Source organism: Conger conger, chromosome 7 (assembly GCF_963514075.1).
Source record: "Conger conger chromosome 7, fConCon1.1, whole genome shotgun sequence".
NCBI classification, from domain to species: domain Eukaryota; kingdom Metazoa; phylum Chordata; class Actinopteri; order Anguilliformes; family Congridae; genus Conger; species Conger conger.
Genome location: NC_083766.1, coordinates 21,078,533 through 21,105,597, shown reverse-complemented (window position 1 = coordinate 21,105,597; position 27,065 = coordinate 21,078,533). Strand labels below are relative to the sequence as shown.

Sequence of the window (27,065 nt, the reverse complement as noted above, 5' to 3'; positions counted from 1 at the left end):
GAAAAGGAGGGGGTGGGTGGAAGGGTATGGGTTGGAGCTGAACGGGGAACGGTGTGGAGGCGCAGGAGGTTCGGGGAGCAGGAGGGCTCAGCTGGGCCCAGGGGAAGTGGGCCTAGAAACGGGAATGGACCGAGGTGGGGCCATGAGGAACGGGGAGGTCCCAGATGCACACAAGCTTCAGGCCACTGAGGGGTCAGTGAGAAGGAGGAGAGGGTGGAACTGTGTGTGTGCGTGTGTGTGTGTGTGTGTGTGAGAGGGAGAGAGAGAGAGAGAGAGAGAGAGAGAGAGAAAGTGTGTGTTTGTGTGCCTGTGTGTGATTGTAATTGTGTGTGTGTCTCTGTTTATGTTTATGTGATTTTACTTCTGTGTGTGCTTATGTAAATGTGATTGTAATTGTGTGTGTGTGTTTATGTGTATGTGATTGTAATTCTGTGTGTGCTTATGTAAATGTGATTGTAATTGTGTGTGTGTGTGTGTGTGTGTATTTTCTTGCTCAGGTCCCCTCTGCTCCATGTCCCTCACAGAGGTGCAGAATGGAAGGATGCTGATGATGAAGAGGAGGAAGATGAAGGACACAGCGCACAGAGGAGGGCAAACTGCGACCGCTTCAGCTCCAGGTTCGAGCGCACGGTGGAGAGAGCAGTGCATGAGGAAGAGGAGGGGGAGGAGGGCTCACAACAGACCCAGGACCTCTTCAGCTCCACGTTCGAACATGTGGTGGAGAGGGCAGCGCAGGAGGAAGAGCAGGGGGAGGAAGAGGAGGGGGAGGAAGAGAAGGACAGTCCACAGCAGACCCAGGACCGCTTCAGCTCCTCGTTCGAGCGTGTGGTGGAGAGGGCAGCGCAGGAGGAAGAGCAGGGGCAGGAAGAGGAGAGGGAGGAAGAGAAGGACTGTCCACAGCAGACCCAGGACCGCTTCAGCTCCTCGTTCGAGCGTGTGGTGGAGAGGGCAGCGCAGGAGGGAGAGCAGGGGGAGGAAGAGGAGAGGGAGGAAGAGAAGGACAGTCCACAGCAGACCCAGGACCGCTTCAGCTCCTCGTTCGAGCGTGTGGTGGAGGCGGAGCTCCTGCGAGGCGGGTGCTACAGCAGCCAGGATTCGCTGGATGCGCTGTCACAGGCAGACGAGACACACAGCTGCGTCAGCGTCCGGGCCCCGCTCACGCCCCTCATCCAGCAGAGGGCACTGGAGAGCCGGCAGGAGCCTGACCCGGTGGGGCTCGCCACTGTTGCCGAGCAACAGGCCGTCGCCACGGACACAGAGCCCGGGGGGGCGGGGCTAGAGTCGCCCAGGAGTGCCAGGAGGCCCCTCAGGCCGTCGCCTGGGAGACCGTGGCGGAATTCCATCACCAGCAGCCAATCGGAGAACGTGCTGAATCGCCCGCTGCCCCGAGCCTTCCAGAACGGATTCCACTCCGACGCCCATGGATCCCTGGGCAGTCCCAGCTCCCTCCCTAACTCTATCAGGTAAGCCCTCTTTTCCCCATAACCCCTAACTCTGTCAGCTAAGACCCCTTTCCCCCATAACCCCTAACTCTATCAGGTAAGCCCTCTTTCCCCCATAACCCCTAACTCTGTCAGCTAAGACCCCTTCCCCCCATAATCCCTAACTCTGTCAGCTAAGACCCCTTTCCCTTATAACCCCTAACTCTATCAGGTAAGCCCTCTTTTCCCCATAACCCCTAACTCTATCAGGTAAGACCCCTTTCCCCCTCCCTCCCTAACTCTGTCAGCTAAGACCCATTTCCCCCATAACCCCTAACTCTATCAGGTAAGACCCCTTTCCCCCTCCCTCCCTAAGTCTGTCAGCTAAGACCCATTTCCCCCATAACCCCTAACTCTATCAGGTAAGACCCCTTTCCCCCTCCCTCCCTAAGTCTGTCAGCTAAGACCCATTTCCCCCATAACCCCTAACTCTATCAGGTAAGCCCCCTTTTCCCCACTCCCCTAACTCTATCAGGTAAGCCCTCTTTTCCCCATCCCCCCAAACTCTATCAATGTATTTCATGCTGTATTATTGTAATAATATTGATTAGTAATGAGACTTTTTCACTTGTGCTGTGTTTTAGTCCCTTCTGCTTTCCACAAAACATATATGGTGGTATGATTTATGTGGCACAGTGACTGCACTGTAATGTGAGGTCTGTGCAGTCAGGATTTGGAATTATCAATTCAGTTCAATCTTTATTTACACAGCACTTTTTACTGACACTGTTACCAAGAAACTTTGCAGGATACTTGAGGATACAGGATATACAGTTGTCGGTCATATGATAGTGAATATGATAGTGGAACCCACGATTTGTTATTTAATCTACCACTACACTGGTAACGTTGTTAACTGTTAGCACTACTAGATATTACACAAAGATAAAGATAGGACAAAAATGTCTTCAAGAAATGTCTGTTGACTTTTTTCCAAAGGGGGCTCATGCGTTTCTGGTCCCTACGTACAGTATGAAGCTGTTGTATAACATGCAGGGACTTCCTCCCTACCGGACGTCTCAGAGAGCCATTGTTTTCAGAGTGACATCATCCGCTTTGGCCTTCCTTAGAGCTCAGGCCTTTCTGAAAAGAGAGAGTAAGAGTTCAAAGCCGGGACGTCCAATGCAGTCTATACTGTATCTGCGCTGCGTGCCAAAGGCTCTCATTGACCATCCCTTCAAACCCGGCATGAGTAAGGGGAACTTTTAATGACCAAAAGGACATGAGACTTCCATTATTTTTGAAGCTCAATGACACAGTCCTAGATGATATTTAAACTGCAATTGCTCAAATAGCTGACTCTAAACATGTTACTATTCCAGGCTTAAACTCTCTGGGAATATGAATGAAGAAAGTAACGCTGTTGTTTGGAAAATAATCATATTTGTCAGTATCGGATGCTGAAATGTCCAGGCACAGAGCCTTTTAGCCAGCTAAATTAAATGTTACTGAAGCTCATGGAGTCAGGATTTATAGCTGCAGCTCTGCTTGGGGGTGGGACTTCCATTTCCATGGTGATGCTACACTCTCAGAAAGTAGTAGTAGTAGTAGTAGTAGTAGTATTAAAGTGCCAGATCTGCCCCATAATTCATGACATTGTTTCCATATCATGTGACACTGCCTTATACTGGACAGTCAGTCTTACTCTGAAGCTGTGTATGCACAAACATCATCAATGCAGATTGTTATAGTTTCAACAAGGGGGAAAGTATTTTCTCACAGGCATATTTCAGGTCTCTAATTTAAATCGCTCAAGTGCCACCATCTGACTTCCCTATTCATAGAAAGGCACGTAAAAATATAAATAAAAGATGGGCCTCACTCTCTGGGTGAACAGAACTTTGAACCCCGTTACCTGAATCCTCTCATATATAAATAATCAGGATTGCTTTTCCTGGAATAAGACTTCTGAAGTATTGGAAAACAAGATTAACATTATGAAAAACAGCATCATAACACTAATGTTATAACAATGGCCTGTATGAAACAATGCTTAATAAAAAGTAATCCACTCATATGTTGGGCTGTTTGGCAGTTAGCAAAGACGAGCTTTTATGTTGTTATTTTTCTGAACAAAGGCGGATTGTTGTCGCGCTGTTCATTATGGTTGCAGAGCTGCCCGTTTGGAGCCAGTCCTCGGAAAAAAGCCGGCTTGTGCTCCAGCACAATGCAATAAGTCTGTGTTGCTGTCGGATACCCCTCCCCTTTCCTCGCATTTCCCCGCATTTGAGGACTTCCCAACCTTTTCACTTAAGAACGAAGGGAGAAAACGGAACCTCGCCATTATTATTATACGACCGCGCGATACGTTCACCGATCCATTAACTACTCGTGGAAATACGACGAAAGACCAAAAACTGTACTATGTCATGCAAGGTTTCGCTGTTCATTTCAGGGATAGAAAATATGTAAAATCCGAAATACTTTTGCTGTGGGCGAATGCGAGAATGGATTTACACGATCTTTGGGAAGCGGTCCATTCGCACTATCCTGAAGACCTAACCCAGTAAATCTGGGAAGAAAATGTGGAAAGAGGAGTATAACGTGCACTTTAACTTTCTTCTGGAGTTGCTGTAAGTATTTTTAGCGTTGTTATGTGAACTGCCAACAAGTGTCCGAAGTGTGTCCTTCGTGTCCTGAGATTTGTGTACGGTCAGCTCATATAAAACGACCAGAAACAGTACGTTTGCAGTGATTTCTACGATTATGAAATCATTCAGATGTAACAATTTCCAACTGTAAAGTATTGATCCATTATTGACCTGCATATGCAGCTACATTACAGATTGGCAGGTCGTCTACTTGACTCGTGTGTTCCATACAACTGATACCGCTTACGATGATTCATAATATTAATATTCATGCAAATGCACACATATATTGCTACAATGACGTTTAGGACACGGTCTGTACACAATGTGCCGCGTGACTGTTCGCGCATTTCCGAAAGGAACTGGGATTGTTACTTCTTCTAAACCGGATGGTATTTGACCTCACCTTGATATACAGTATGTCAGGTCTTTTTTTATTTCTGAAAATGAAACGAAATGATTCGTTAATGGTAGGAAATAATCAAGGTGTGCGTTTAATAGACGGAACGAGGGAGGTCACGTTTCACTGACAGAAACTATAGTTGGCCTTTTCCACTGTGGAGGTAAGGTGCAAGTGAGTTTTGCAATTGAGTTAATTTAGAAAAGTATTCACACCATCTGTGAAGTCATGATTGTTTCATATGTACATCAAACAACTGTAGGGCTTTTTGTCCTCAGTAGACTGCACATTATAGGTTTAATATTTAGAAATATTAAATTATATTTAACATATTGCAGTAATACGAACTAAGTTTTATTGTCATATGACTTGATTTCTACCATGCCATTGTATTAAGAATTTGAGTCAAGACATTAAAAAAGACAGTGAATGAATAGGACATAATTTGATGTGGCCCTGAAAACATGCACAGTATCAGGTTCAGTGTTAAATCAACACTCACAGAGTACATAACGGTCCCTCTTGGACTCATTTTAGTTAGAGTTGAATACAGCACATTTTACTGTGTGCATCATACATATTAAACCTGTGAAATTCTGAAGTAAATAAATGCTTTTGAGAATTGGTGTTTGCTTCAGTAGAGTGAATCAATAAAAGTGCATGTTCAAAATGTTGTTATTAATATCAGTGTTTCTAAACATTGTTTTCTGCATTCCAAAATAGATTGGAATCAAAGATTATTTGAGGGCCGCATAGCGTAATGGCTAAGTTTCTTGACTGGGACCTGGAAGTTTGGTGGATCTATGCAGCTGTTAGGCCCTTGAGCAAGGCCCTTAACCCCACATTGCTCTAGGTCTAATCAGCCTCAGCTTAATAACTGTCATGTGATCGCATTGTTAAAACGATGGCCTGTTCTAAAGCCATGGTTCCCAAACACTGGTCTGTGGACCGGTGCTGGTCCCTAACAAAATGGCCGCCGGTCCCAGTCATCACAGTGAGATGTGTGATGTTGTTGACCTTACGATGTGAGGCAGTCCCTGAGACTTTGAGACTCTGAACGGTTGGTCCACGGGCCTAACATGTTTGGGAAGCACTGTTCTAAAGTGCTCTGCTTATGAGTGAAAGGTAGAACAGTTGAGCACAGACTGCAATCAGACGCTCCCTCTCTCTCTCACCTCCATGTGCTCCGACACATGCCCTGATATGTATTACAGACACTTAGCACACTCTCTTATCCTGAGCGAGGCCTTGCAGATCTTCGTAGTGTTCATTTCCACAGCTGGATATGTACTCAAGCCGTTCAGGTTAAAGACAGGTTAGAGCAGCACTTTTCCATCCACTTCCTGGAAAACTATTAGAATTTAGATTTGACGTCATTGTGTACCAGTGGGTGTCAATTTGCCATTCCCCACCGAAGAATATCCATTTCACACTGCGATGTGCATTCTCAGTTGAGGTCTGTCAAATTGACTGCTCACCAACGACCCTTGTGTATATCTCCTATTACTTCCATGTCACACCTGGGTGGCCTGTAGCGTAGTGGTTAAGGTACGTGTCTGGGACCCATAAGGTTGGTGGTTCAATCCCCTCCCCGGTGTAGCCAAAATAAGATCTGCACCACTGTTGGGCCCTTGAGCAAGGCCCTTAACCCTTCATTGCTCCAGGGGAGGATTGTCTCCTGCTTAGTCTAACCTGCTTATCACTCTGGATGCCAAATGCCATTAATGTAATGTGTAACTATGTAATTATGTAACAACTTACTAGTTTAAGTACTTTTCTCAGGGGCACAACAGCAGCATCCAACCAGGGAATGAACCCCACAACCTTTACGTGGCAATCTCAGTTCCCTAACCCTGTCGCTGTTTCCGTGCCTGAGATGGGGAAGGTGGCACGGCACTGGAGAGGGGGATGGACCCATAAGTCATGGGCGTGAAGCCTTATGTTGTGATACCTCGTGTGCTGTCTGGGGGCTCAGGGATGGTATTTCCCTTTTTTTCGTCCCTTCTGTTACTCTGTAAAGCGCATTTGGGACAGTCTGCTGTGAAAAGCGCTATACAAACGAAATGTTGTTGAATTTCATTCCAGACAACTCAGAAATAGAGATTTTCTGCCCTACTAGAAAAAGTACAGTGGTACGACACTGAAATTTGGGAGTTCCTTCTCGTAAACTCTGGGTAAATCCATCTACCTCGACTTGGGAGGTCGGAAGTCTGAAACTTGAACTGGGGATTTCTGACCTCCAGCTTTGAATGGAACTCAGCTTTACTGTAGATTCAGCGGGCCGTTCCCACTCACAGGCGGGACGGCGATGTGTCCTTTCGGGTAACGAACTGCAGATATGTCCGAAGCGGAAAAAGAAGACACATTTACCATTTACCTTCAAGCCCCAGTGGATGGTTAAATGAGAATTACATTAAATTTCAGGTTTAAAGTCTCAATGAGCTGGCAGATTGTTTTAATTCTGGCTCATTTCTCCCAAGTACCTTTATATGGCTGTGAATGGTTATGTTGACTGCCCTTAGGATAGCGGTAGTAATTATGATGTACCTGGAGTAAGCACTTTCCCCTGTAGTATGTGGTCCATTATTTTAAAAAATGAGCGCAAACTAATAATTACACAGAAAAAGAACTGTGAAAACTGCAAGGACCGTACCTGCTTGGACCGTACCTGCTTGCTTTATGTTCCGAAACTTGGACACACTGGTGTGCCAAGGTGTGGTTGCGATTTGGGAATCCTCTTCAGGAAAAGAGCTGGAGGACATTGAGGTCCTCATTTTAGCCCTTTGAAGAATAGATATGTTAGTCTAGAACTCCATTGCTTTCAATTAGCAGCAGTGAATGTTACATCAGCTTTAGGATGTTCAGTCAAAGGCTGAATTCTAATCACATATCGGTAGTCTTACACCTTAAAGGGTTAAAACAGAGGTAATTATCAAGAAGTGTTGACATGAATGATTTTTGTGTTTGATTTTCTCAGAATACAGGTTTGGCTCGTTGCCATTAGATTTTTGTAAGCCAGTTTCCTCCAGGCAGAGGTTAGGGTAAACTATGTATCCACTGTTTTAGTATTCAGCACTTCAGCGCAGTTTCACTGGTCAGCCAGTCAATTGATTGATTAATCTGTCTGGAGTTTAATCATCTATTTAATCAGGTGTACACAGTATACTCAATCATACAGACGATTGGCTAACAGTTCATTAGATTCAGGAAAATCCATTCAAGGTCAGCATACACAGGGGCCCCCAGACTGAGATTTGGAAACCACCCCGTACGAGCTGTAGGTGCCCGGGAAGGGGTAGTTTACTGGGGCTTCAACCTGCTGGCCTCTGACTGTACCTTCCACCCAAACCCACTGGTCCAGTGACCGGGACCAGAGCGGTCTCTTCCCAAGCAGGAAGTGCAGTCACTCTAACAGGAAGTGACTCTGCAGTGAGTTCACACCTTTGGCTGTTCAGCATGACAATGCAAACAAAAAGGGTGGTTGATTTCAGTGACTGCAGGGATTACTGTGCTTCCGGCTGTCCTGCTGAACGGATAGACATAGAGAAAACCTGACTGACCAGTGTTCCCTTCTGCAGCAGAGCCAATGGAGTCCTCCATTTTAAAGTCCACTATGTTGAGAGATTCATTAATGGTGTTAGGTCTTGTGGTTCCAGCCCCGGTGTAGACACGATAAGATTTGCACAGCCACTGGGCCCTTGGGCAAGGCCCTTAACCCCTTAACACTGTTCACTGCTCCTAAGTAACTAGGATGGGTCAAATGCAGAGGGCGTGAATGAAGTATATCTTCTTCAAATAAGACATTATAAAAAGTCAGACTTCTGTGATTGATGACTGTTTTGTCACTATCAGGAGTGGGAAATCTCCCTGTGCTGAATACACTGATTGTGTAGATATGCGGTGTCCAGTCTTATCTGAAAAGGGCCTGGGTCTGGGTGCAGTTTTTTGTTTTAATTGAAAACTATGACACCTGATTCAGCTAGTGTCGGCCCTTTCTGGATAAGAATGGACTCCCATGATGTAGACCAGCAAGATGGAGGCTTCCTGTATGACTTCCATCCTCTGTTTCCTATTGACAGGAGGTTCATCTTGTTAAAATGAGTTTCTGGTCACAATATAGAACATTAATTGCCACGGTATTATATTTGCTCACTTGATATATATTCTGGAAATTGATTTAGGATGATACAATTCATGTTTTACATTATAGCTGAATTTAAATGAAACGGTAGCTTAAGAGCAGTATGCGATTTCCATAATCAAGAAATATCTTCTGAGCTGCTATATAGGTCATGATTTATGGATTAGCCGTAAAATATATGGTAATTTATTGGCCAAATACAGTTATTTGAATTTCAAGATATAACAACCTGTGTTAAATTCAGCTGTAAATGAAACTCTCTCCTCTCCCAAATAAGAACCAGAGCCCAGCGAATCTGTAAGTTTACACACTGAACTTTTCTTTGTTCTTTCTCTCTGATAGATAGCAGCTGGCTGACCCTTGTTCCAACTTTGTTCTGTTTCTTTTCAGATGTTTTTCAAACACCACATCAAAGTTATTAAGTTGTTATTATGATATTGTAATGAGATAAAACTCATAAATCAAAGCCTGCATAAGCACTTCTCAACAACTGGCATAGGCATTCTTCTGACGCATTGGACAATAGGGCACAAATCAGCAATATCTGCACTGATTGTTCTCGAAATGTTGACTTTTTGATGCATATCCGTGTATGCACCATTCTGTGTGTGTGTGTGTCTATTGGCATACATCTCTGTGGGTGCGTGTACATGTATAGGGGTATGTATGCTGTCTAAACTGTGTATGTTTGTGTGTGTGTAGGTGTGTGGGTGTGTGTGTGTGTGTGTGTTTTGACGTACCTGACTGTGCCTGACTGTCTCGCAGTGTTTTTCAGGGAATATATGACATACACTCTTTGACTTGATTCCGTAAGGGAACCCTTTTTAGTTATTTATGGAACTCTGTCATAGGTGTGAAAACTCCCAGACAAAGAACCATTTTTTCACAGGGTTCCGCTTAGAACCCGCCCCTCTGTGAGAATGGACCCACCCCTCTGTATCTCCCTCTGCAACGCTGAGCTCACAGACTCCCTGTCCCTCTGTATCTCCCTCTGCAACGCTGAGCTCACAGACTCCCTGTCCCTCTGTATCTCCCTCTGCAACGCTGAGCTCACAGACTCCCTGTCCCTCTGTATCTCCCTCTGCAACGCTGAGCTCACAGACTCCCTGTCCCTCTGTATCTCCCTCTGCAACGCTGAGCTCACAGACTCCCTGTCCCTCTGTATCTCCCTCTGCAACGCTGAGCTCACAGACTCCCTGTCCCTCTGTATCTCCCTCTGCAACGCTGAGCTCACAGACTCCCTGTCCCTCTGTGTTTCCCTCAGCGATGCTGACCTCACGGACTCCCTGTCCCTCTGTCTCTCCCTCAGCGATGCTGAGCTCACAGACTCCCTGTCCCTCTGTCTCTCCCTCAGCGATGCTGACCTCACGGACTCCCTGTCCCTCTGTCTCTCCCTCAGCGATGCTGAGCTCACAGACTCCCTGTCCCTCTGTCTCTCCCTCAGCGATGCTGACCTCACGGACTCCCTGTCGGACTCGGACTCGGAGCTGGGGAGCCTGGAGCGGCTTGAGCGGGGCAGCACGGACACGCTCGCCAACGGCTGCCACGGCAACGGTGACGCCGCCAAGCGACTGGCCAAGCGCCTCTTCCACCTGGAGGGGTTCCACCGCTGCGACGTGGCCCGCCACCTGGGCAGGAAGTGAGTCTGAGTCCCACTTCCTCTCCGACACGCCCGTTCTCATCTCTGACTCACACGGAGATCCAATCTGCCATTTATCTGCATCAGGCGTGGGCAAGGAGGGTCGTGTCTGTTTCTGGATTTTAGACCAAGTACTGCTCATTTACATGGTAAATGGTAAATGGCTGGCATTTATATAGTGCCTTTATTGAAAGCGCTGTACAATTGATGCTTCTCATTCACCCATTCATACACACACACACTCGCACCCCAACGGTGATTGGCTGCCATGCAAGGCACCGACCAGCTCGTCAGGAGCATTTGGGGGTTGGGTGTCTTGCTCAGGGACACTTCAACACAGCCCGGGCGGGGGACTGCCAGGCAACTGCTCTTACCACCTGAGCTAATGTCACCCCTTCATGATCTGTCATTTTTTTTTGACACATTCTGTGATATAAACAGCAGCTTGTCTTGTAGCATTTTATTGCGTTGTAATATATGAAGGAATCGGTCATGGTGCATATGGCTAATTAGCTGACTGAGTCAGGGTAACTGGTGGCACCAAATCCTGCATCCCTGAATTACAGTACATAGAGACAGGAGAGTGTACAGCAATGTGCCAGGATTGGACCTGAATGTCCCACTGACTGTTTCTCACCTGTCCCCTTGTTTCCTCCTAATGTTTACTCTCTCTCTCTCGCTCTCTTGCTCTCTCTCTTTCGCTCTCTCTCTCGCTCTCTCTCTCTCTCTCTCTCACTCTCTCTGGTGCAGTAATGAGTTCAGCCAGCAGGTGGCAGCAGAGTACCTGCGCTACTTCAGCTTCTCTGGCCTGCCATTGGACAGGGCTCTGAGGTACAGTAACCAGGGCCTCGCCTTCTCCTCTTATGATCCTTAAAAGCAGAGATGTCCTGTACATTTATCAGTGCAAAGAAGCATTACATTTCCCATTGTACTTGTAGTTGATACAGAGTGCATCAGACTTGTTAATCTTTGGGTGCGTAAAAACTGCAGCACTTTGATAAAACACTCAGTTGTGTAAATGTATACCATGTAAAGTACTGCAAGTCTGGTTGTATAAGCGCGGGTTAAAAGAACAGTTCAAAACACAAATAGTTCTTGGAAAATACACCCTGCAGCATTACAGTACTGTGAGGATCCTTCAGTCTTGAGGCACTATTGCGTGTCCGTGGTTTGTTGCGTGTCCGTGGTTTGTGTGGGTTACCTCTGTGTCCCTGCTCTCTCAGGGTGTTCCTGAAGGCCTTCCCCCTGACGGGCGAGACCCAGGAGAGAGAGCGTGTCCTCATACACTTCTCCAGAAGGTTCTGCCAGTGCAACCCCGAATCGCTTACCTCAGAAGGCAAGTACACACACACATGGAGACATACATTTACACTCAGAAACCTGCTTACATGTTTGTGTGGACATACCCACAGACATACATGCGAGAAAGACAACCAGGGAAAGACACACACACATGCACACGCACACAGGCACACACACAAACACACACAGGCAACATGTGTGTGACATACATATGTGATGAGGTCAGAAGTCTACTACAGTGACCAGTTCAGTACTGGTGGACATTGAGCAAGTTTACAAAATAATATGCATACAATGTTCACTAAGAATAAGCTGCGTTTTATTGCATTTTTCACTGCAAAAAATGATGCTATTACAGTGTTTCTCTTTAGTGCTAATCTTCAGCTGTGTGGTAAGTATAGTCAATGAAGACTAATTGTGGGATATATGAAGAAAAAGTTGAAACAGTTGAACATTTTCCCTCGTAGATGGAGTCCACACTCTAACCTGTGCCCTCATGCTGCTGAACACGGATCTGCATGGACACGTATGTAACCCCACCCTCATCCCTCGGTACATACGTGTGCATGGGAATTCATGGATCCCATAATGGTGCTGGCATATGCATTTATCACTGCCTCTCATCTGCCAAACAGAATACTTTACCTCTCCGCAGCAGAACAGTTTGATTGGTTGAAATCGATGGGTCTTTGATAGCACATGATGATGACTTCCATCTTGGGGCTAATGATGCCTTTCTTTGCCATTAGCACAATGACACTATGCCCCCCCTGCCAAGTCACTGTGTCCCAGTCATTTCAGAAGTGTGCAGAGGAACACAGCTTGATACACATCATAACTAACATAGATATCTTTATTCTCTCTAACTCTCTGATTCAGGCGCTACATACAATGAAATCCAATCCAATATTTCTCTTTCTTGATTCAGTCAAACAAAACGTAAAACCTTTAAGACTAAAAAATTGAGAAACAAACAAATGGCCTCAAAATCGTGGTGATCAGACTTTAAAAAAAACGGCGAGTGAACTTTGCCCTTTGCGAAGAATCAGTTTGCGTATCTCCACTGTTGTAATACAGTGAATAACATACACCCTCTGAGACCTCTCTCGTTCACCTGTTCCTTTAATCCTCTTGTTCTGCCCCCTCTCTAATGTGGCTGTATCCTGTAAAACACTGGCCTCATTCCAATCGCTTGTTTTAGCCGTCCTCGTCTCCTTGGCCCTCGACTTGACCCTGAAATCGAGGTCCGCCATCTTTAGGGACATTCCAACCCGTTAAATGCTCCACGGAGGAGCTTGCTCCTTGAGCAAGGAAACAAGCACATCCTCTGTGGAAATCTTTCTTCAGAATGTGTGACGTATAAACGATCAACCTGTGTATCCAGCCTCTCCACATCGCCCACATCTGTAATTAGTGTGGCTTTGACCTCTCCACATCGCCCACATCTGTAATTAGTGTGGCTTTGAACTAGTGCTCTAATTGCCTCACGGATGTACTGATGTTGGCTTTAGCTATGTTTCACATGGCCTATTCCTAATGACTTTATTTGTAAACTAAGCACCAATATCCATTTGCATATACATTTGCTGTTGCTGAAATACATGTAGGTAACCGTTAAGACGTGCAGGAATCAAAGGGCACACTGTACTGTGTGTGGCCTGTATTTTGCACCCAGGTGCAGCAGCCACTTTGTCCTGTACTTATGATGAGAAAAATCACAGTTCTTTCGTGGATTTCTCCCTGAGTGTGTTAACACCGTGTCTATGTTCTATCTAACACTTGTATTGCTCGCTGTAGATCTAACACTGCCTGTCTCTTGTTTTTCTGCTCACAAATGCTGTTCTTTCCAGGTGGTAAGTGTAGTTTCCCTGTCTTCTCTCTCTGACACACTTTCCCCTCCTCCAGGTAAAATGAACCTGGGAATTTAGTGTGCCATTGCCAACCGTTTTTTAAATTCATTTGAACTTTTACATAAAAAATTTAAAAAAAGATTCATTCTTCACACTGCACGCCTAACCTTGCCTGACAGCACACTGGTTTGGAAATGCTGGTGTACACCCCCTCCTAGTGGATAGCAGTGGCATAGCATGGACAAGTCATATCAGGTTCTCAAAGTAGATGCACTTAAATCAGGGGTGTCCAATCTTAGCCGAAAAGAGCCGATGTTGGTGCAGGATTTTGTTTTAACCCAGCACTTCAGCACCTGATTTAACTACTTAACTAATCGTGGTCTTCAACCAAGACCTTGATCAGTAGAATCGGGTGTTGTAAGGCTGGGCTAAGACACAAACCTGCACCCACACCGCCTCTTTCGGCTGAGATGGAATGGACACCCGTGACTTAAGGCATCCAGTGGCTGATTTCTGTTCTGCACTATATGTTTATGAGATGACACAAATAAATACTGAATGGATTTATGAATGCTCAGCTTGTTAGCGTCTTTTACACGTTCATTTTACAGGTTATATTGGTTCTGAGGAGTATAGAGCTGTCTAGAGATGCTTTGTCAGGGCAGACATTTTACTTTGTAAGCACTTTATTTAACACGAATGTTTCAGTATTTGATATTTCGAATACTACGGCCAATCATTAACATGTGTGTGTGTGCGTGTGTGTGTGTATGTGTGTATATTTATGTCCATGTCCCAGAACGTTGGGAAAAGGATGTCCAGTCAGCAGTTCATCGGTAACCTGGAGGGTCTGAATGGTGGCAGCGACTTCCCGAAAGACTTACTGAAGGTAACGAGTGCCGCATGGTAATTATGGTTCCCATGGCAACGGAAGCACAGCAGCATAGTGTAGTTTGTTACAGTAGTTACTGTAATCATGCCTTGCTTCTAGATTATGACATGCCATACCTTTACTGACTTATCCTACATTTACCATGATGTGAACTAGACTTGATGTTCACGGCTAAGGATAACTGATGCTGTATGTGAATTGTTCCTCTGTTGTTCTGTAGTTGTTCAGTGACTGGTTCGGAAATGCACTTATTGTGTGTAATTTGTGATAAAAAAAAGCATCTGCTGAATAAATGTGTTCAGATGTAATGTGAGCAGCGCCATGGCAACAGCTCTGTGATTGACAGCTGACTCAGCGCTGGTGTAATTCTCTGTCTCTCCACTTGCAGGCGCTGTACAGCTCCATTAAACAGGAAAAGCTGGAGTGGGCAGTGTGAGTGTCCTGCACCGTCACTCTCTGGTTATGTCCAATCGCTCATTGTTTACCTTCCGGCTGAAGAAAACAGTCGGTAGCTGTTTGATCAGTTCAGATCTGCTCCATACTCAGCATGGTTTGACCCGCTCAAACTAGGTTTTGAAACAGTTGGTAGTTCGTAATTTCAAGGTGGTCATAGCCGGCTTCTACAGCTGGGCTCCTGTGTCCTTTAAGGAAATTCCAACCCGCTGAATGTTCTTTCTAAGAGCTACAAGCAAGAAACTAGGAGGCTCCCAAACTTTTTTGGAGCAAGGAAACATGAGTGCATCGTCTGGGGAAGTACATATTTTTTTGGAATGCGTGTTCTGTGTGACGTTCACGCAGTAAAAAGTACTGAGGCAACCTATAGCCTTGTGGCTAAGTGCTTGACCAGGACCCAGAGAGTTTGTGGTACAACCCCCTGTGTGGCCACAATAAGACCAGTGCAGCTGTTGGGCCCTTCAGCAAGGCCCTTAACCCTACATTGCTCCAGGGAGGATTGAGCCCCGCTTAATGTAATGGAATGTAAGTCACTTTTAGATGAAAGTGTCAGCTGAGTAACTGTACTGTGCTGTGTTTTCAGTGAGGAAGAGGAGCTGAGGAAGTCTCTGTCGGAGCCGGTGGAGGGGCAGCGGGACTCGGGCGGGAGAACAGGGATGATGACGCCGCGTGTCGTGGATGGAGGAAACCCCTTCATCGCCATCCCGCGCACGCACGACGCCATCACGCACAAACACGGCGTCCTCTCCCGCAAGAGCCACGCCGACATGGACGGCAAGCGGAGTGAGTGCCCCGGCCAATCAGGGCTGCCTTCTGCTGCTGCTCAGCCAATCAGGGCTGCCTTCTGCTGCTGCTCGGCCAAACGAGCTTCCTTCTGCTGCCCTGGGCCAATCAGCGCTCTTCTTTTTTTCTGGAGTGGGATGGGCAGGGCTAACAAGGGATTTACTGGACTACATTGGGGTGGGGCTATTCAAGACTAGAGTAAACGAATACAGACTTCTCTGTGATTCTGGATTAGCCTGGATTATTTTGAGATTATGTGAGCTAGTCCAGGCCTGGTGTTCTGAATCTGCGCTTTCTCCCTCAGCCCCTAGAGGGCGCCGCAGCTGGAGGAAGTTCTACGCGGTTCTGAAGGGAACCGTCCTGTACCTGCAGAAGGTGAGTGTCAGTGGAGGCCCATGGGTGGGGTTGACCCTCAACCACTGCATCACCCTGCCCCCTCTTCTGGGTTATCATTTTCACACCTATATTTTTGGAAAAGAAAAATGATTTTGTTTCTCTGACCATGTTGTAACACGCCCTATGACTCCCCTGCGAGGGAGATGTGGCACTTTGGCCCAATGTTTTGCTGTTGTTTGCCGCATGGAGAGAGAGAGAGCACCCACACCAACACAGAATAAATACTGAAGTCTTTGTCCTTCCCCCTCACGGGTTCTGAACTAACACAACAAAGTAAAATAAAAAAGGTAAAGGAAAGCAAAATCAAGCAGCATCTTTTCAGACTGCCGCTTGGGGCTGGCCACCTTTCAGCCAACCGCCGTCTTCTTTCGATGTGCGACGACAAAACAAACTGAAATAAAACCCAGGACAGAAACCTGCTCTCTGACAGTGTGCTCCCGGTCCTGAGACAATCAGATTTTCCACCGGGCCGAACGCCACACAAGTGTACTAGTATAAAACATTTTTGTCAACATACAAATGCAGTATAGCTCATTACTTGTGTTTTTTTCTTTTATACAGCCTTCTTGTGGTCACCTTTATCAAGGTGCCAATAATTCTGGGCCTGACTATTCATGTCTCATGTCTACAATACCAGTCTGTCTTATTTCCTCTGTTTGTAATCAAACAATTCATACGTTGTCAAAGTGCAGATTCTCAGTTTTTATTAAAGGGTTTTTTTGTACATATTGGTTTCACCATGTTGTATCTACAGTACTTTTTATACATAGCCCTGCATTCCAATGTTTGAGACAATATAACATAATGTCAAATAAAATAGTCATGTTTTGTATTTGGTTGCATATTGTTTGCAAGCCATGACTTCTTCAAATCTGTGACCCATCAACAACACCGGAATCTGGATATCATATGTTAAGGTTGCCGTACAAGTGATACAAAAATATGTTTGCATTTGAATGGACCTCTATGGGAACTGGGGGTGGGACTAGATTCAGCTGTAAATTATGCCAAAACAGTATGGAACACATTTGTTGGCTAAATGGCTTTTTGTCATCAAGGGTCAAAGGTATCAGATGAGCCTCAAACCATCCTGCTGCTGCCAGATATGCTGTAGATACTACATTACATTACATTATTGGCATTTGGCAGACGCTCTTATCGAGAGCGACGTACAACAAAGTGCATACCCATAACCAGGGATAAGTGCGCTGAAAGACCCGAGAGGGAAGTACAATTTCAATTGCTACCCGTACAACAAAAATAAGGACCAGGGCCTATCTTTTTCTTTTTTTCTTTTTTTTCTTTTTTTTAACAAACAAATAAACAAACAAACAACAAAGCAAAAGTGACCAAACTTAACTATCCAAATACTGCTTACCTAGCCAACTAAAAATACCGAAACACAAAGTAAATCACAAAGACAACAATTAAGGTTCACAGGGAGGTAGGGAGGGATGGGGAGAGGTGCTGCTTGAAGAGGTGCGTCTTCAGTTTGCGCTTGAAAGTGGGGAGAGATTATACAGTTCTGACCTCAACGGGGAGTTCGTTCCACCACCGTGGAGCCAGAACAGACAGTAGTCGTGACTACAAAGGGCATTTATCCTGACTAATTTCCCTGTTGAACTCAATGGAAAAATTATTCAGGAGAAACAACCCTTGAAGTATCTACTGTATATCTAATAGCAGCACGGTTGTTTGAGGCTGGTTTGATACCTCGGACCCTTGATGACTCAAAGCCATTTAGCCAACAAATGTATTCTATACTGTATCAGCATGATTTTGCCGAATCTAGTCCCACCCCCCAATTCCCAAAGAGATGCATTCAAATGCAAAGTCATGGTGTGCAATGGATATGCAACCAAATCCAAAACATGACTTTAACTGTGCAACTCTGTGGTAAAGATACTCTGACAGATACTTTCAAATTGAAGAATTGTTATGTCTCTTTGCTCAAAGTAACCTTCAGTGGGTTTATAACATGTTCTTATATGAATTATTTTATATTATTTGTCTTTAACAAAACTCTCTTAACAGTATTCCGACAAGTCATGCTCTGACGCTTCACAGCCGATGCACAGCCCCGGATCATTTGCAGGTCTTGTTTCTGTCTCCCCCGTGTGGTCAGGACGAGTATCGCCCTGACGAGGATGTGTCGGAGGTAGACCTGAAGAACGCAGTGCGTGTGCACCACGCCCTGGCCTCGCGGGCGAGCGACTACAGCAAGAGACCGAACGTGCTGAAACTCAAGACCTCCGACTGGAGAGTGTACCTCCTGCAGGCTCCGTGAGTCCTCCTCCTCCTCCAAAAATCCGCAAATCTCCATCCATGAAACACATCCAATCCAGAACAAGCCCTAAAGGGGCTGAGCTGGATTCCTGGGAAATCACCATGGAAACACGCACCAAAAAGAGTTCAGAGCAGCAGGGAATTAGCTGTTTTTTCTCTTACCTCACCAGATACTGACTTTCTGTCATCTTTCATTAGGGCGGAAACCATCTGTGTGGGATTACACCTACAAGAGCGTGTGAATGCGTGCGATGAATAATTTAGTGTCTGATTTTGCATATGAGTGTGTGTGAGTGTGTGTGTGTGCGCAAGCTTTTGTGTGCTTGATGCTTTTTGACATTTGCTTACATTTGTTTGGCAGACACTTTTATTGAAAGTGACATATACTAAGAACATACCGAAGGTCATTGAAATAATGACAGAACACAGGTCACATATGGTACAATTCACATAACGTATCAGTTATCCATAGCCATGAAGATCACAATGATTTTACCAGGGGCAACTTATAGAAATGTATGGGCATTATCTGCTTGATCAGTTCAAAAACACGTAACATACACAGTGTACCACGGAATTGTCAGGTCCAGGACTGGATCCTGCAGCCTTCAGACTCCTGTTGCACAGCGCTGGCCCTGACTGTGTGTTTCTCTCTGGGCGTGTCAGGAGCGAGCAGGAAATGATGTCATGGATCCTGCGTGTTAACCTAGTGGCGGCGCTGTTCTCCGCCCCCGCGTTTCCTGCTGCCATTGGTTCCAAGGTCAAGTTCTGCAGACCCCTGCTGCCGTCCACTGCCACCAGACTGAGCCCGGTACGGCCCTGACGCACGGACCCGCACAGCCACACACACACGTAGCCGCACACACATAGCCGCACACACACACAGCCTGACGCACAGACACACACAGCCGCAGACACACACACACACACACACACACACGTAGCCGCACACACATAGCCGCACACACACACAGCCTGACGCACAGACACACACAGCCGCAGACACACACACACACACACACGTAGCCGCACACACATAGCCGCACACACACACAGCCTGACGCACAGACACACACAGCCGCAGACACACACACACACACACACGTAGCCGCACACACATAGCCGCACACACACACAGCCTGACGCACAGACACACACAGCCGCAGACGCACACACACACACACGTAGCCGCACACACACACACACGTAGCCGCACACACACACACGCAGTCGCACACACATGCTGCCTGACGCACAGACACACACAGCCGCAGAGACACACACACACGTAGCTGCACACACACACAGCCACACACATACACGCAGTCGCACACACACGCATCCTGACGCACAGACACACGTAGCCGCACACACACACACGCAGTCGCACACACATGCAGCCTGACGCACAGAGGCACACAGCCACACACACGCGCAGCCACACACACACACGTAGCCGCACACACACACGTAGCCACACACTCACACAGCCTGATGCACAGACACACACAGCCGCACACACACAGACGCACACACACGCAGCTGCACACACACAGCTGCACACACACACACATGCACACATACTGTACATACAAACACACGTGTGCATGGACAGACGCTGACACATTTGTGCTCACACACACATACGTACAACATACAAGCATGCACATACGTACAAACACATGTGCGCATAGACAGATGCTTACACACTCGTGCAGACACATAAACATGCACATACATACAGCACACAAACATGCACATGCAGACATGTAGACTATGTAATCACACACACACATACACATACAAATACACTTGTGCCCATGATCAATGCTCACAGAACTTGCAGAACTTGGTCATGACCTTCATATTCAATAGCATTGAGGTCAATATGAATATAATTTCAATCACTGTAGTTTCAGCCACTACCATTTTTTCCCAGAACACATTTTTTGGATATCCTTTGACAAATGCTCCACAAACTTAAACTGTTTGTTTAGAAGACTCTTTAATGATGCCAAAATGATCAGCATAATGTAAATGTGTTATTTATCATGCTACTATTTGCGAAAGAGGCATTGATAGGGTGTATGATCATTATCTGCGTTTTGAAACGAGGCTGGAATTTCCCCTGCTCTCTTTCTCTCTCTTTCTCCCCCTCTCTCTCTCTCCCTCCCTCTCCCCCCCTCTCTCTTTCTCTTTCTCTTCCTCTCTGTTTCCAAGTGTTGACAGCAACACAACCCTAGCCAGGGGGTTACCATGGCAACCAGCGCCCACATCTGTGCACTTGGACTGCGAGAGATCTCTTTTTCTCACTCTCCCTGTCGTACGCATAAACACACACACACACACGGTCACACACACAGGCACACACACACATACATACACACACACACACACACACAAATACCTTGTTTCTGGATACAAGCTTTTTAACTTGCACAGTTTACCGTAACGGGGAACCTCTGTGTGTGTGCGTGTCTGTGTGTGTGTATATGTGTGTGTCTGTGCGTGTGTCCCTCCACAGGAGGAGCAGCTGACCTCTCATGAGAACAAGCTGAAGGAGATCCTGCTGGATCTGGAGGAGACCAACAAGGAGCTGCAGGACCTCTCGTCCAGACCCAGGGAGTGTGAGGAGCTGTGGCTGAAGGCTCACTACCTCACCTTCGAGGTGAGTGTTGCCGCAGCCAGCAGGGCTCCTGTCTCCAGTCCCTGTCACGTGGAGAAGCACACCCACGGACAGGTTTTTCCTCCTGCTGTTTCGTTTGTCCCATTTTCAAGCGGAAAGGGGACGTCTTGCTCAACACACGAGTCGGGTCAACGCCCCTCGGAAAGTGGGTGTGAACGGAGAGAGGAGGAGGTGGGAAATGAGGGGATAGTTTTGGGAAGCTGATGCTGTCATTCCGGGCGTGTCTTGCATCAGGGCCTGTTTTATGCAGCTGGATACTCACTGCACTCTACTGCTCCTTCAGTCCAGGCCAGGGTCGCTAGCTGCTACGCTATGCTACTGCTCCTTCAGTCCAGGCCAGGCTTGTTAGCCACTTCACAACTCTACTGCTACTGCTCCTTCAGTCCAGGCCTGGGTCGCTAGCCGCTACACAACGCTACTGCTACTGCTCCTTCAGTCCAGGCCTGGGTCGCTAGCCGCTACACAACGCTACTGCTACTGCTCCTTCAGTCCAGGCCTGGGTCGCTAGCCGCTACACAACGCTACTGCTACTGCTCCTTCAGTCCAGGCCTGGGTCGCTAGCCGCTGCACAACGCTACTGCTACTGCTCCTTCAGTCCAGGCCTGGGTTGTTAGCCGCTAGGCTATGCTATGCTACACTAACCGCTGTCTGCGCTGCTCATATGTCCTCTGCATGTGGAGGTACTCAACTCTGCCTGGCTATCTGTCATCTGTCTGTATATCTATCCATCTATCTGTCTGTTTGTATATCTGTCTATATGTGTCTATATGTGTCTGTCCGTATCTGTCTGTATGTCTATCTACTGTGTCTATCTATCTGTCTGTCTCTCCATCTGTCTATCTATATCTGTGTCTTTATACCTATCTATCTTTCTTTCTATCTGTGTCTATGTGTTATTGTCTATCTGTCTGATTATCTATATCTGCCTGAATATTTATCCACATCTGTCTAAACATCTATCTATCAATTTGTCTGTCTGTATCTGTCTGTCTGTCTGTTTGTCTGTACAGATGATACAGATGATAATAGAACACTGTATAACAGTAAACTTTACAGGTAAAAAACTACATCGCTCACTCAAAATCATCCAAGATACTTTTTTTATTCTCCTGTGTCTCAGATATCTGTCAGTGCCTTACAGTCGCAGTGTATGCTGGGTTTGAGATCAGTTTGGATGTGCGTTTCCTAAAGCGCAGTTTTCTCTCTGCAGAAGAGTCGATACGAGACGTACGTCTCTCTTCTACGCGCCAGCCTGCAGTCGGGGTTCCAGGACCTGGGGGAGCTGGAGACAGGGAGGGGGGCGGGGGGGCAGTCCAGCCCCTCCGTCAGCCAAGGTTGCCGGGGCGACGGACGGACCGAGGCCACACCCACACCGGGCCAGCGGCCCTGAGGACCCGCCCCTTTAGCCATAGCCGCTAGCGAGGCCTAAGCGTCTCCATGGCGACCGGTGGCTTGTGACAGAGTCGGCTACAGAAAAGAGTGCTGGGTGTAGCCTTTTTTGTGTTTTACAATGCATTTAAAATGCCACGACTGGGAAAAGCAGCATTGCCGTTCCTGTTCCCACCCTGTAGTGGGAATGACTTGGCTCTTTCGGAATGACACTATTGTGAAAAAGAAAAAGACGATGAATCGCAGAAGCGCTTTTATGGACTCGTACTTGGAAACTTTCACCCTTCTTTTGTATGGCCTTGGTAGCTGCCCAGTGACTGAAGTAGTTGAGTGATGTTGTAATGTTTTGTTCTGTAAAAACTCCCCTTTTTTCATGAATTTTCCCTCAAGGATCCCCCCCTCCCCAGTGACTGTATCACAGCAGAACTGTTATTTATTTGCCTGGCACGCAGCCTCTTATATTTTTATAAACTGTATTCCCTGTTTCTACAGCCAGAGTTATTCAGGTGAGGCACTTCGTTTCAAGGAAACGATGACTGTTTGGGATGGAATCTGCCGTACGGCTGGAAGTCCCACTCTTTTGCAATGACTTCGTACTGTTCATTCTGCACTTTATGTTCCAATTTTATATCTGCATTTATATATTCAGAACTCAAAGTTAATGTTTCTTTTATTCATCTACTGTCCTATTTTGAGAAGACAGGCGTATCAAGAGTACACGGTAGTACAATCCACATTATTAAGGAACAGCCTTGATGAGATCAATTTGAAGGGCGAAACATTTTGTGGAATGTTGAACACTGAGAATCATAAACTGTGGAAACTGACCTTCAGCTTCTATAGCCACAGATTTTATATAATAACCAGATAATCAGATGCTTTATTCCTTCCATTTGATATACTTCTTAATGACTGGTTTTTCATGGCAATAGGACGTCCACGATGCTAATTGACAGCACAGAACATCACATTTCAATGTTTCGGCTTGAATGAGACAGAGTTGTCAGTGTTAGGAACAGTGAGTTGAATATCTGGTGAATGTAAATGATCTGTGCTTAAAGCACCTTTCCACTGATGGAGCAGTGCCGTGCCATATTAGGGAACATAATCAAGGTTCCCACTTCCCCTGCGAAATATAGAAATGTCCAGTCATGGAAAATCGACAGAATGGCCTGGAAATATTTGTGAGGTCCTGGAAAGTTGTAGGCCTTTTCTCATTTTTGTTAGCCACTGAGATCACACACCATTACACACAATTTTGTTCCCCTGGGTTAGCTCGTATAATGCACTAATGTAAGTCATGAAAGATTACCTCCCAAAAAGAGTGGGAGCCCTGACAATTTTATCGTGGAATGATTGTTGGTGCCAGACAGGCAAGTTTGAGTATCTCAGGAACTGCTGATCTCCTGAGATTTTCACTCACAACAGAGAATGGTGTGAGAAACAATAAACATCCAGTGAGCAGCAGTTCTGCGGGCAAAAACACGTTGTTAATGAGAGAGGTCAGAGAAGAAGGGCCAGACTGGTCGAAGCTGACAGGAAAGTGACAGTAAGGCAAATAACCACACATTACAACAGTGGTATGCAGAAGGGCATCTCTGAACACACAACGTGTCAAACCTCTTAAGTGGATAGCAGAATAAAAAAATAGTTTTGCATTGGGTTAGGACGACGTTTAAACAAAACAAACATTATGCAGTAGGTTGCCAAAATTGAAATTTGGTTAATCAAAATTTATGAGCTTATTTTCAACTCAGGAAAAATAGATTGTGGCATTTCTGTTAAGGAATCTGATGGTGCCCTCTAATGTAAAATCTACTGATGTAGAGCTGTGTCGGTGAAAGATTACCCATTATCGTGCGGGACAATTTATAAGAATCTGATGTTCAACAGTTGTTATTAAATAGAATAATATTTACATATGGTGGTGCTTACAAGACAAATCAACATGGTCATTTTAGTTTTTATAGTTTTTTTTACCGTATCCTTGTAGGCCTAGTCTTGTGTTTAAAACTTGAAAACTAGGTCAGGCACACAGATCCTGACTGAAGTTTGAATACTCACAATACGACTCATTGTTAACATTGTTCCATTTGGGTCCCTTTGTTGTTGGATATTCCAGTCGGCCTATTGAAAACGACAGCTGGCCTTTGAACTTCGAACAGTTAAAGGCGAATACATTTAACACATTCACATATCAAGCTATGCCCGCTTAAATTCCACTGCGGTGCAGAACCGACTCGGATTGGACACGGAAGGCACTTCATTGCTGAATTACGTGGTTGCTCGCTCAACAATGTAGCCTACCCTCTCCGGTATTGAATGCATGGATGCAAGACCCTGTCTAGAGTAGAGCCACATGTAAGGCCCAGTGTTTACATTCGGGTGGAGTAAGAACCTGCTGAAGTATAATTTAACCGAGGCAAACGTCAAAGGGATACATTTTGTTTTACGGGAGTTCCCACGTTTACAAGAGTTTAAATGTTTTCTTCAGAACCCTGGACAGTTCCAAGTATTTACATAATCTGCCAAGAATAAGTCCATTGGGAATGGATGAGACAAAATCAGAGCTTGGTGTTATTCTGTTCTGTTTTAGTTTGACTATATTGAAATTAAATATTCTATTTAAATCAATTATTTTATTTCTATTGTGTCGGTCCAGCTGTCGTTCTCTAGTGGGCCTTTCTGGATCGACCTCCACAGTATCCATGCTGTACTGACGCAGCTTTTAATGATTTGTTCAGAGTAGCACTGTGGGTGTGCTGAGAGATAGAGGTTCAGAAATGATTTGCACAGAATGATTTCAGTTTCAGTTTCTTAGCTTACCAAGCCTGAAATGAATGACAAACATGACAAACACCAATTTGTTTTCGAAATGAAAGTACAGTCTGTCTACAATCTTTACTTCATGAAACAACAGCTTTTTTTATTGAACTTGCTTGGAATGAGACCAGCAAATGTGAAGTTATTTTTTATTGCAAATAGTTTTCAGGCAAAAGAATTTGTGAAAATACACTCACAAAAAACTAATAAATAAATAAAAAACACAGGGAGCTGTCAAAAGGCATTGGATAGAGAGGTATGTCTAAGCAAAATATCCATACTCACAAATACACACATACAACTGTTTGCATGTATACACAAATAAGTATGATTATGCACATGCAGACACACATGCACGCGCACACACACACACACAGATCTTTAAATTTGAAGAGATAAAGAGTTTGAAGGGAAATGGAGCACTGACTAAGGTTGCCATATTTAAAAAAACAATTTCAACAAATAGTTTTCAAAGTAAAAAATAAAAAAGCCAAGTTAGGCCAATCATGTGCTCAATACAAAAAACATCACAAATGTTCACCAACATTCACCAACGTTTCACACAAATTTCAAAGCAATGTTACCCGTGTGTATGTACATTCGATCATTCTGTATCAGTTCAGATTCTCCATCTTTCAGCTCAGGTGAATGCGGCCTTGACCACACATAAAGACTGCAGTTGCAAACAGAAAGTAGATGTATAGAAATGTTTTGGAGATAATACAGCACATCATTTGTTTAAACCCAACACATCTCCACTTTCTCTTTCTTCTCATGAAGCAAAAACTGTATGAAGAGGTGTAAAATCCAGATTCAGAAAGTGAAAGTATTTTGTAGCAATCCCCTGGATTTGCTCATTAACATAGTTCCTTCAGCAAGGAGGTAGCTGACTGGAGTCGGGTGGAAGAAACACATTTTACTTTCTGACCCCCTGAACAACACCTCTGTCTGTAGTATATACTATTTGAAAATAGAAAGCAAGTACATTTCTATACAACCAATGCACTGTATATTTGTGTTGGGTGAGTCCTATGTTTGTGAATACACACTCATTGAACACTTTATTAGGTAGTGCACCAACTTGTTAATGCAAATATCTAACCAGCCAATCATGTGGCAGCAACTGAATGTATAAAAGAAAAGAATGATCGACAGGTTCAGTTCTTGTTCAGACCAAACATCGGAACGGGGAAGAAATGTGATATATGTGACTTTGACCATGAAATGATTGTCAATGCCAGACAGGGTGGTTTGAGTATCACAGAAACTGCTGATTTTCACATATAACAGTCTTCAGAGTTTATAATGAATGGAGTGGGAAAAAAAACACTAAATGAAGTGTTCGGCCTTCTGTGGCCGAAAACGCCTTGTTAATGAGAGAGGTCAGTGGAGAAGGGCCAGACTGGTCAAGGCTGACAGCAAGGTGACTAACGCAAATAACCACACTTTACTGTATTTAAGTGCTCACTGAGTGTATGTCTTAGTATTATCTATTTTTCATTAGTCAACCCTCACCCTGAGCCCACCAAAGAAGCACTCCACCCCACCACACCCCTCCCCTACTGTCTGGGAAAGTCTGGTTCTTTCCCACATCCTTCACGGAGTTTTCCCTGGCCACTGCTGCCTCTGGCTGCATTCTGTGGGAGTTAAGCCAAGGGTAAACTGTGAAGCATATTGTGAGAAATCATTTCTGAGAAGTGTTATATAAATAGCATTTGATTGTTTGTATAGCATGTTCAAGTACATCTGTTGTTGTAACATAAAGTAGCAGTCAGCATTCACAGGCGCGAGTGCAGTTCAGGATTAAAAAGAATTCATGTGGGTTGCGTGGCAGTATAATGTTGTACCTGGACCTTGTGCGGTTACATGAGATGAAAGGGGACAGGTGATAGTGTATGTAAGCAGTGACACCAGGGACCTGCTCCACAAAGCTGGATTACTGAGTTAGCCGGA

The 27,065-nt window shown here is 45.4% G+C and overlaps 1 protein-coding gene across 4 annotated transcripts; it reads left to right on the top strand.

Annotated features, from left to right (window-relative positions):
• The first annotated feature begins 36 nt into the window (after positions 1-36).
• Positions 37-24,919, top strand: LOC133133843 (PH and SEC7 domain-containing protein 2-like). Of its 4 annotated transcripts, none has more exons than XM_061250084.1 (14): positions 37-192; positions 525-1,463; positions 10,058-10,252; positions 11,003-11,083; positions 11,476-11,588; positions 12,022-12,080; positions 14,204-14,293; positions 14,685-14,728; positions 15,333-15,532; positions 15,837-15,907; positions 18,054-18,211; positions 18,881-19,025; positions 20,739-20,882; positions 22,111-24,919. In XM_061250084.1, the coding sequence occupies exons 1-14, from the start codon at positions 125-127 to the stop codon at positions 22,288-22,290; spliced, it is 2,487 nt and encodes an 828-aa protein (XP_061106068.1). In that variant the 5' UTR covers positions 37-124; the 3' UTR covers positions 22,291-24,919. The 4 variants fall into 4 exon arrangements, with proteins under 4 accessions (XP_061106068.1, XP_061106067.1, XP_061106069.1 ...); XM_061250083.1 differs by having other exon boundaries at positions 498-1,463; XM_061250085.1 differs by lacking the exons at positions 20,739-20,882; positions 22,111-24,919 and adding an exon at positions 20,435-20,728 and having other exon boundaries at positions 498-1,463.
• Positions 24,920-27,065: the final 2,146 nt, after the last annotated feature.